General features: G+C 30.4%; 1 protein-coding gene across 1 annotated transcript in view; it reads left to right on the top strand.

The window, feature by feature from the left end:
- The first annotated feature begins 2,388 nt into the window (after nucleotides 1–2,388).
- The window catches only part of HELRODRAFT_187411 (hypothetical protein), a 22,533-nt gene continuing 12,421 nt past the window's right edge, over nucleotides 2,389–12,500 (top strand). The window contains exons 1-4 of the mRNA XM_009028439.1: nucleotides 2,389–2,527; nucleotides 2,964–3,011; nucleotides 7,513–7,602; nucleotides 9,605–9,665. Coding sequence (XP_009026687.1) covers nucleotides 2,976–3,011; nucleotides 7,513–7,602; nucleotides 9,605–9,665 — 187 coding nt within the window. The 5' untranslated portion in view covers nucleotides 2,389–2,527; nucleotides 2,964–2,975. The remainder of the gene's footprint in view (nucleotides 2,528–2,963; nucleotides 3,012–7,512; nucleotides 7,603–9,604; nucleotides 9,666–12,500) is intronic.

Raw genomic sequence — 12,500 nt, 5'->3', positions numbered from 1 at the left:
GTTAATTTTGATTATTTATAGTTGCGGTGTACTTTTTTCAATTAGTATTGAAATTTTCGCAACCAGCAATAGCCAAATAGCTCCCCTGGTGATCAACAGATTCAAAAGAGGCGTTTGAAAAACAATTTCTCCCAAGATCGTCTGGGGTCACTAGTTTTATTAAACATTGACTTAAAACTGAAATTAAATATGAAAATAAAAATTGTTCTGGTTTTTTTTTCTATAATTTGTTTAGCATCTACCATCATTTTCTTGTTGACTTGCTTGTAAAATTTTCTAAAACACATGCATGAAAATTTCATTGAAACTTTTAACATCTAGACTACACCATTAAAACAATTACGATCAACAGTAATTAATTGAATGTATCGGTTCCATTTTTTAATATTCATTTAAATTCCAGATTTGTTTGATTGTTAGATTTATACAAACTTAGAAACTCACAAACAATTGCTTTTAAAGTAACAGAAAACTATATGCTTTCATTCATACACGTCACCCAATCATAGCCCATCATTTTTTTGATGTCTTTCTTGATGTTCACTAGAGCGTACATTTTGTTATCATGATGGAAAAGATGGACTGAATGGTTAATGACATGGAAATACAAATGAATTACCAAAATTTTTATTTTAAAATTGTTTTCTCGCTTTATAATTCTGTCCACCTAATTTTTCCTTCTTCGATTACTTTTTGGTTCATCTCTAGAACCATCCCATTTGTGTAGGTAAATAGTCAAGGGAGCATGATTTATTAGGTGCGTCAAGTATAACTTTTTAATTTATATACAAATTATATATATATATATATATATATATATATATAGATAGATAGATATATATATGCATGTATATTTGTTAAGATTAGGAATATGTATAATTAGAGAGATGTATAGCTAAGCAACTTGCGTGTTCACTATCATCTTCTGGATATATATCGCTCATCTTTTTTACTTTGCATGCCTGCAATCATATATGTAAATAAGTGTTAAATATAAAACTCCACATACAATTGAGTGTATATATTTGTATATTACACAAAACAAGTTTATATATGTGTTTGTGTGTTATATCAATATGTAGGAATGTATGCATGCACTTGTTAGTGCGTATATACATTAGGTTTTTATGCCATAGTATTGTTTTGAGTGTGTGAACATTGTATTTTTTAGCAGATGAATCTTAGTTCATCATCATTTTTATATTCAGCCTATCTTATCTGTTCTGTTGTTAGAAAAATCAGACTTTTGTTGTTCATTTGGCTAAGAAGTTTTGTATTAGCCGGTTGGTTGATTTTGGCTCTATATTTATACTTAAACTAACTAATGTTATGATTAAGTTTTGTTCTATTCACAACAAACATTTTTTTTAATAATTGAAACAGCAGCAGCAGAAGCACAAAATCGCATAGTATTTTAAAGCATAAATCATTGTTACACTATGATACATTGCAATCATTTCAATAGAAAAAAATACAGAATGGAAAAACAGAAAATAGTTCTTTTCGTGAAACGAGAAGCAAATAACAACAACACCACTTAAGCAATCTGCAGTGCAATGATAAATAAATATATAAATACACACACATACACACACATACAAACGCGTACACACAAGCACACACACATGTATGAATTATGATCTAGTCGTTATGTGGTATTGTTACTTATCTAAATAGTTAATTTTATCCAGGACAGGTTCAACCACCTCAACAAATCTTAATGTATGGGAAATTATACTCGTGTTGAAGATAATACCCCATCTAGATAAATATTTGGATTTCCTGCCATAATACGCATATTTGTAAAATCTATCTCAAATCTGACCTTTTTTAAGCGACAAATAAAAAATAATTATCATTGGATAAAATATAAGAAAATATATCAAATTAATTAACGAGTAATTGATAAAATAATCGATAATAATAACAATAATAATAATTACAATAATAATAATAATAACTTTAAGTTAAATTGTAAAGACAACAACAAAAAAGGAATGTCTCAATAACTTTGGTTTTTATTATTGTTGGTGACATTAATTACCATTCAATGTGTAAATGAGCAGGTCACGTGTTTGGATTTGAACCATCTCAACGTTACCTTACATCAACAACACCAACCACAACAAAAACATCAACAACAGCCACAACAACAACAACATCAACGACAACAACGACAACATCAACAAAAAATAAAAATAATAAAAACGACAACATCAACATATATAACAACGTCGTTTATAACATCAGCAGGCAACAATTGCATCTGAACCATAAATTGTAAAATTTTTTTATCGATACTCAGAGCAGTGTTAACAGCATTGGAAGTGGGATAAACACCTAAAAAATCGTTTATTTCATTCATAATCCTCTTTTAGCATTCAATTCTGTTTAGATTGTTCATTACAAAATATATCTCTGAAACAGTTAACAACTGGTGTTACTCTGTTTTTTGGTTTACTTGATTTTGAATATTGATATAAACAAAAACATCAAAATCGCATTTTAATATTACTATTTCTGCAAATTCTTTTGAAATTCCGAAGTTAGTTTTTTGTTATTCTAAAAATTTTTTTAATGAACTACTCAAAATTAATGATCAAGTATCGTTTCAACGCACTCACTTTTCCATGTTGGCGCACACATCCCACTCAACACAGACACACACACACACGCACACACGTACACGTACACACCAACAGACGATATTCATATGGGAATAAAATAAATCAGATAATGTTTATCATTTTATTTTATGCAAATTATATTGAACCATCAAATCAATTTAACAGGAAACACATGTTTTAAAAGTTGAAAAGATCTAGAGTTGAATATTTAAATTCTAAAATTGTGTGCGTGTATGTGTGTGTATGTGTGTGTGTAGTACTAATAATTTTAGCCAAAAATAATTAATTATTATTTTAATAATCTTTATATTACAATAAATTTATAATTTTCAGGTTAGCAAGAAGAAAATGTCTTCAAGCGATTCATTTATCGATAAGCAGATGGTAAGTGTTGAATGTATAGCAACTACATAAACAAACGTATATCATTTTTTTGTGTATTGTATTTTTAATAGCCATATTATTTGTATGTGTGCATGTGTGTGTGTGTGTGTGTGTGTGTGTGTGTGTGTGAGAAAGAGAGAGAGAGAGAGAGAGAGAGAGAGAGAGACAGAGAGAGAGAGAGAGAGAGAGAGAGAGAGAGAGAGAGAGAGAGAGTGTGTGTGTGTGTATGTGTGTAGTGTGTGTGCGAGTGTATGTGTGTGTACGTGTGAGAACCATTTTGTGGCTTGGATCATATACAATTTAGTTTTTGTTGTTGTTGCCGTACGATCAGTTGTTTTCGTAAAAATTACAAATTTTTTTTACAAAATTGTGGGATTACCATAAAAGGTTGCCAACTGTTTTAACGATTTTAGCCCCAACAAAAAACCACTGAAACGTTTATACACAGTTTCCCCGGTTTTGAGACATCGTAAACTTGAAGGCACACGCCAAGTGTCTTTCTTATATCCCGCCTTTTCTAAACACGTATGGGTGTGTATTTCTAATTAATATAGCGCTTCATTTTATATTCAATAGTTATTACGTTTAGCCTGACGATCTAGTCATAATGGTTTATGTGAATTTTTAAGAAATGGCGATGAATAATTTATTCAAATTTATCTTACATGTGAATCGTTTTCAGGGTTTACTTCGTTATAAAGTTAATTTGTTGACAAATTCTAATTAATAATTCAATGAATGAAATATTTTAAATATTAGAGAATAAAAAATGTGTTTATTTGGATTATTATTTGAAATAATTAGATCCCCCATTCAAGAACAACATTAACCACAGGTGCATTGATTGATATTTTATCACATAATCTATTGGTCTGAAAAATATACGTATTTAAACCCTGGAAACCTATCAGAACACACGTACACATGTGCTACATGTGCTATACAAATTACAGCGTTATCTGAATCCATCAAACCATGCACATTTTTTTTGCACAGCTCTATAGATCTAAGAAAAAGAAATTAAAATCTATAAAGACAAACTTATATGCGTTTATTTACACATACACATACGTTTATGTATATGAATATGATTATTCATCATTGTTTTTTGTTTTTGAAAACACCTATAGAATCAGTATTTAATCAAGTTTATTGTTTTAAACAAATTTATTGTTGTAAATTGAATATAAATCCACAAACCACACACACACAGACATGCACACACTCCAAGCACATACACAAATATACTCCACACACAAACACACCGCATACACTTCTTCACATACGCGAATCATCAAAACGCATTGCAAAGTAAAGCGAGCCAACACTGGCATGAATTGACTAACGCACAGTTTTTAAACTAAACCTTGTATTCAAATTTTTTTCAGTTTTTCCGTTATTTTATCAAATTTTTATATGTTTTTTCTTAATTCTCCAACAACATTCAGACCAAGATTTTTACCTAAAAATATTTTTATATTTTAAGTAACTTTAAATATTTCTCCTGTTTTAAACAATAGCGAATTTTTCAATTACAATTTAAAAAAATTTTCAACACTGGATGACGACGACTGATTGTGAATGGTGAATGAGAACACAGAAATGAGTGTTTCGTATTTACTTTACATACAGAAACTTTAAGTGCACAAACTAAACATACATGTAAGTAAATAAACAAACAGATAGAGGGATGTAGATAAAAAGATAGATAACATGAAAAAAAAGAGAGAAAGAGAGAGAGGGAGAGAGAGTAGTAGAAAGTAAAAATGGAGTGATAGAAAGAGAGGACAGATAGACGGAAGAAGAAAAAATGAATTCTGATTCAAATTTGAGAATGAGTTTAATTCCCTCATATATTCGATGCCCCGTCTGGCATTATGACTTTTAAAGTTTTTAAATGGAATATAGAAGTTTTAGCTGGTATCATCTTTATCGTTGTTGCTGTTTTTGATGTTATTGTTAACATTATCGTTGCTAATGTTATTAAGGTTGCCTGTTGACTTTGTTAATGTCTTCTTGTAGTAGTAATGTGGTTATTGTCATCTTTGTTAGTGACATTAATTTAGTTTGAATGATTTCTCTGATGTTCTTGCTACTGAAAGGTTGTTTATTGTAATTCGATGATGTCACAGATAGAATGATGACTTCGTGGCGATGTGAGAATGGTGAACTGTTATGGTGATGAGACGTGGGAATGGTGAACTGTTATGGTGATGAGACGTGGGAATGGTGAACTGACAAAATGATGATGGCGTGGTGACATCAACGTGATGTCACATACAGAAATTATTGTGATATCGATGATGAAAATTTTCATTCTTCCTCTATTGCATGCACTTATGAGATGCACTCAACCATTTTTTTTTCATTTCCTTTCAACTCATCATTCTGGTGCAAAATATTTCTAAAGATATTTTTAAAAATATAAATATTAAAAAAATTTTTCTCAATTTATAACGGAAAGAAACTATTGTTATATTGCTCGCTCTTCACCGTTCTACGACGGTTTCTGAACGAACAAAATAGTTTGTTTTCGGGGAAATTCTTTCTGTTCTGTAAACTCGCTCGCTCAACATTAACTAACTTTTCTTAACTTATGTGCTCGCCTATTATATACTAGGAGACCTTGCTCCTTGGAGCCTAACTAGTTGACTAACTCCTTCTAACCAGTCAGTCCCTGTTGCATGTCACCTCATCCTTATTATACAAAGTATTATATGCTCTGATTAATTATATTATAATATTAATTAATATTATCTTATATTAAGCTGCTTTAAGACAGTAAATTTGCTGTCTCGTCGTGAACTGCTTTTATAACTTAACTATCATTATAATTGCTTACCTACTTTAACACATATCTATATACAACCTATATTTACTTGTACCTCATAACCTATATTAGCATCTATATAATACTGTATTAACAAACTAGTAATACCGTTTGGTTAGATTGTTATAAATTTATTTATAAATAAATTTTAATCGTAAATCAGTTTTTATTTAGTTGTATTTATAAATTATTTTTATTTTTTTGTTTGTAAAATTTTTGCCAAAAAAGTTTTTTTTCTCAAATGTATACACATTTCCTGAGGACCGTGCTCTTAAAATAATTGTCCTTTTCCTGTAATTTTTCACCATCCCAATTTTCGTCCCTTTTGTTGCAACCTCTATTATTTCTTTGCTGTTTGTTTTTATCTTTTACTTTTTCAGTTTTTTATCATTGATGACATTTTTCTAATATTTTTTTTAAATTTTCTTCTCATATTATTACTCTTTTTGTTTACCACCATAAATCATTTTAAACAATCACACTAGATTTTATAATGGAAATTTTTCTGTGTTTGATCACTATCGCTATCAGTCAATATCGTCATCTATAACATCAGTGACGTTATCACCATCATCATTTTCACCATCATCTTCATTTTCACCATCATTTTTTTCATCATCAATTTCACCATTATCTTCATCGTCACCATCATCTTCATCTTTACCATCATCTTCACCATCACTTTCATCATCATCTTTATCATCGACAATTGAGTGAGTTAGGTGCTTTTTAGCATTAACAGACACACCTGTGCCATTAGTCATCATGAGAAGCTAATTAACCTTGCAACGGTTACCAATAAAATTGTCGTCATCGTCATTATTAACATCAATTCTCTTCATTCATCATCATCTTTATCATAATTTTATCGTTGTCATCATCATTGCGAGACTTCGAACCGAAACCGTACCGAAATTTTAGTCTGAACAAAAACCGGAACTGAGCCTGACCCGAACAAGAATAATACCTGTTATTTTTTGTTTGGTACGTTGCTAAATTAGGTTACATGTGTTTGAAGAGTACATAAAATATGTTGTATTGTATTGGGTTGAATTGTATTGTTTTGTATTGTATTGTATTGTATTGTTTTGTATTTTATTGTATTTTAAATGTATTTATTCATATAAAGTTATATATTATCTGTAACAAAAACTGAAATAACATGTGCCACAATTGAAATAAAAAAAACATAATGTATCAAACCTTAAATCTCAATTGCACTTTGTCACTATATATTTATTGTAAGTTTCATCTACTTTGAAAATATTTTGATTACCATGTATAATGTCACTCACTGCTCATGTTAATTACAATTAAAAACATTCTCATCATTTTAACCACCAACAACGTCATCTCTATTGTTGGTCTTGTTCATTCTGTTTTTTCTATTATTTATAATGTTGTTATTGAAACCAACCAGAAGCAATGGCTTGCTTCAGTTCACCGGATTATATAATTGTTTTTTTTATTAATTTTAAGAACACCAGCCAATTAGCTAACCAACCAAACATCAAACCAACCAACCAAATGACCAGCTTACCAACCAACCAATCCTCCAACCAACTAACTGACTGACTAATTTACCAGCCAGCCAATCATCAATCACCAATCACCCAACCAACCAACCAACTAACCAACCGTCAAACCTTACAAACCCACCAATCAATCTAGTTACACTCACCACGCGACCAATCAGCTTACAGTATGGAACATCACGTGATCAGATGTCCAATCATTGGAGAAATTAATGTTTACATTCAGGTAACGGATGTTTGATTTTGCTATGGTTTTAGTTCTGTGTTTCGGTTTACGTTTCTATGTTGTTGTTGTTTATGTTTATGTTTTGTTCTTAGAGATGATTCTTTGTTCGTGCTTTTGTTCTTGGCTATGCAGCTGAGCTGATGTCGGTTACGAAGATTGTTCAACAAATTTTTGAAAACATCAAAAAGTATATAATAACAATAATAATAATACAAACAAAAATTTGTAATAATAACAAAAAATTATGACAAAAATAATTTGACATTCTTTTTTTCACTTGAAGACCTACGTCGGAGTGAAGGTAGTTTCTTCTACTTCGATGACGTCACAATAATAATGACGTAACAATGCGTCACGTGATGCATGCTAATTTCTTACTTCAATTATTTTTACATTTTAATTTGATTCATATTTTTATTTTGTTTTTTCAAATTATTATTTCGCAATATTTTGAAAACGATTCATTTGTACAAAATAAAATAGAATATACCAGAACGTTTTAATTATCTGAAGTCTTAGATTTTATCCAGTGATTCATTTTGAAATTGTTGTTGCAATAATGAAATTTTTTCATTAAAATGAAGAGAGTTAGCTCAGATGGTAGAAGGTAGAAAAGTTAAAAAGGAGACTTGGAAACTATTATGTTGTGGCTACTCTACACACATACCAAATGTGTGTAACACCGAGTTGATAGTGTGCACATATATCCTGCTTGTGTTTGTGTGTATGTATGTGTGTGTGTGTGTGATTATTCATCAAAATTATGTTTTCATCTTTCTTACGTTCACTTAAATTATGTTTTCATCTTTCTGATGTTCATTTAAAATGTGTTTGAAAAAACTTTTAACAGTAAAAATTAAATAAACGAGTTTGAACGAATCTGTATAAGCAATCTTTCACCACTTAATTTTTTAGTTTTGTCTTATTTTACAATATTTTTTTCTATTATTTGTTTTTCCTGTTGATAATCTAATCTAAGCAGGTGCTTCGAAAAATTAATCAAGTGATTATTTTTTTGCTTCAGATTCAGCAGTTGGCAAATTGTTTAGTTGCATGGCTGACATGAAACTATTTCTCATATTTCTCTCTTTTCATCTCATTTTTTTTATTTGGTTACAATTTAGAAAGGAATTATTAAAAAATAAAAATTTTGTTCACTGGCATGTTTACTGTTGTTATTGGGCTAATGATATTGACCTATGCATCGTGCATCTCAACTCTCTCTTTTGGCTGCTGTTTCTGTTACACGCACTGATATATCATTACCACATGTTATTATTACATCGTTTTTTCAGTTTTATTTAGAAAAAATTTTGTTTGTAAATATATTTTTTAATGACATTTTAATGAAAATAATGAGAACTATGTTTCTTTTTGTTTTTTATTAGTTTTGGTGTTTTCTGTTAAAAAAATATTCATATATTGACTGTATTAAGATTATAACAAGAATGGTAACAAAACTATCAAAAATGTTATTATTACCGTTTCATAATTATCATAATAATTAAAATAATAATGAAATATTTATTAATTATTGTTATTATTTATTTTTGTTCTTCTTATGCAAGATCGTTAAAAATAGGCTGGCTGGCCGGGGTCGTTATCGTAATTCACAACTGCGTCCAACATCATCATCTTTATCATCCTCATCTTCTTCATTTTTTCCTCTTTCTCATCATCATCATCTTCTTCTTTCTTTCCATCTTCTTCATCATCGTCGTCATCATTATTATTCTTATCATAATCGTCACCATCTGGCTAATCGTAATTTTCATCTTTTACTTCTCGACATTCATCTCCGTGGTTGTAGTTATTATTGTTGATGCTGTAGTTATTCTTTTCTTCTTCTCCTCCTTCTTCTCCTCCTTCTTCTCCTCCTTCTTCTCCTTCTTCTTCTTCTTTTTCTTCTTCTTTTTTTTCTGCTTCGTATTATTATTATTAATTTCATTGTAAATATTATTATCACCTGCCACATCATCGTCATCATCCTCATTATGACCAGGGCAACAGAGCGGTCAGTAACGAAGTGGTCATCATGACGATGCATGATCTGGGATGTGATTGTGAGTTCCTTCTTTTGACTGATAATTTCCTATAATAATAATTATTATTATAGTTATAATTTAAAGAAAATGGCTATAATTTAATTAAGAGTGAAGCATTTGTCAGTGATAATCACGTATCATTTATCATTAAGACATCGTTCAGAATGATGATAACAATGTGATGAAACGATATGGGGAGGACTTATTAGAGTAGAAAAATATTCTTGCTACTTTTTCAATGTTCTGGTGTTGCTTTGGGCTTGCTACTACTACTACTATTATTATTATTATTATTATTATTATTATCATTATTATCATTATATCATCATTTTTTGTGGTTTTTTACTGTTACCATTACTCTTGATAGGACAATCATCTTTTTCATTTTTAAATGGGTTTCAATTTTTTTTGTCAATCCCGTTTTTACAATAGGCTATGTATACTGCAGTTTTTTTTCTAGCGGGCCAAGTTAGCTTAAGTAATATCGATGGTATAGTGTACAATATTTTCATTGCATCTGTACCTTTGTTATTTGTAAAGGTTTCAGCAGCAGCAACAGCAGCAACAGCAGCAGCAGCAGCAGTAGTAGTAGTAGTATCGTAGTAGTAGCAGTAGTAGTAGTAGTAGTATTAGTAGTAGTAGTAGTAGTAGTAGTAGTAGTAGAAGTAGTATTAGTAGTAGTAGTAGATACGATACTCATAGATTCCTATGAGTTGTTGTTCTTGTTTTTGTTGTCGTTTGAATTGAAGAGCAATAACAGACAAGTGCAGCTGTTCGAATGTGAATTTCATCGTTGTCTTCCAACACAACCACGTGTGGGATGTGCGTGTGATTCGATAATGTTAAAATGAGTAAATTTGAACAGGAATGATGATTGTTATGATACTATGACGTATGCTGATGAGTGATGATGAAAAAGATAGCAACATATATGATGGTGACGACGACGACGATAATAAAATTTGTTGATAGTGATTAGATGAGGGATTACCTAATTTGAATATGCTTATAAAGTTGATAGTATTGATAATGATGTTGACGTTAAAGATTGTTTTAGCTGCTGAAATGATGAAGATGTGATATAAGAATGATAAATTTGAGAAAGAGATTATGGCCACAAAATAAATGACCTTCATATTTTATTTTAAAAAATTATGAAGGTCACTGCAAAATTATGGAAAATTTATGGCAGTGTTGGTGATAAAGATGATGATGAAGATGATGATGATGATGATGAAGAAGATAATGGAAAAGAAAATAATGAAGATGATGATGAAGATTATAACAAGGTGATTCTGAACTTACAATGATGAGATGAACTAACCCGAAATGATGACGTAATTGATGATGTAAAATAGATGATGGTGGTAGTCAAGAAGTAGTGATGATGATGATAGTTACGAAGTGGTGATGATGACAGTTACGAAGTGGTGATGATGATGATTTGTTAGGTGCAGCAGCATCTTTTAATCCGTGAAGCGGAAGTCGCCTGGCAAACAATTTTGATGATGATGGTACTGATGATGATGGCGTCAATGATGATGATGATGATGATGATGATGGTAGTGATGATGATGATGGTAGTGATTAATGATGACGTTCTTGTGGATTATGATTATATCGAGTAGTTATTTATTTATTTATTTATTACGCAAAGGTTTTTTAAAGGTTTCTGAAAAATATTTAAATTTGTCGTAAACTACATTACCCAAATAACTCATCTTAAACACAACATTCATTTATTCATTTTCAATGGGCCATTTCAAATTCCAGGAAATTCTATCTTAAAATTTGTGGTAACTGACCATCTACCAATCTATTCATTTATTCATTCATTCATTCAAATCTTCATTCATCCATTCATTCATCCAACCATCCACCAATCCATCATTCATAATAATAAATTTTTTCTACGTAATCCCAAAAGTCCGCAAAAAGTTCTGAATATCGGAAAGAAATTTTCTACAATTTGGAGTGTGATAGAAGGAATGTAAAGCAAAGATATGTGTGTGCCCATGTGTGCTTGTACTTAGTTTTGTGGGCTTTGTTTGCAATTTCTATGTTCTGTTTGGTTGGTGTTTTTCATTTATCAATAAAAATGTCTTATTTTTCAGTTTTTTTACATGTGTTTTTGATGTATGCTTGATAAACTTATCATCGTTTTCTCTGTTGTACGAAGAATAATGTTTGGTTTTATTCTACAATGGATTTTTTTCTTTATCGTGTGTACGTTTCTTACCATGTTTGTTAACCTTTTATTATTTTTGTTTTCATGTTTTGGTTTTGGTTTGATTGAAAATGTCATTTGTATCCATGAAGAAGAGAAAATGAATTTGTTGTTTGAGTGGAACTATTTTCTCTCTCCTGGCGCCAAATTCAAAATGTTGAACCTCAACTCCAAAACATCATCGCTGCTACCATCATCGCCATCGTCATCTTCATCACTATTATCATCATCGTCGTCATCACCATCATCGTCATCATCGTCATCATCGTCGTCATCATCACCATCGTCATCATCATCATATTTACCTAACTCGTTCCATTATTGACAAAACATAAGTCTTTAGAGAAATATTTGCGTCTGGAATTATTGCGGTTGGTTATGATGACGATCCTCTCTTTATCACTTATATCATTTATTCGTCTTATTATTTACGCAAAATTCACAAAAAAAAAAAATAAAAAACTGTTATTACCATCATCGTGGTCTTTATTATCATCGTCATTATCATCGTCGTCACCTTCCTCCTTATCATCGTCATCAGTTCTATCACAACAACTATGATATCATCATCGCAATCGTACTCGTTATCAGTTTAATTATTATCACAATAGCTATCATCTTAATTA

The sequence above is a fragment of the Helobdella robusta genome (genome assembly GCF_000326865.2).
Source record: "Helobdella robusta unplaced genomic scaffold HELROscaffold_55, whole genome shotgun sequence".
Taxonomy (NCBI): Eukaryota; Metazoa; Annelida; class Clitellata; order Rhynchobdellida; family Glossiphoniidae; genus Helobdella; species Helobdella robusta.
This window is presented reverse-complemented; position numbering and strand designations above follow the sequence as displayed.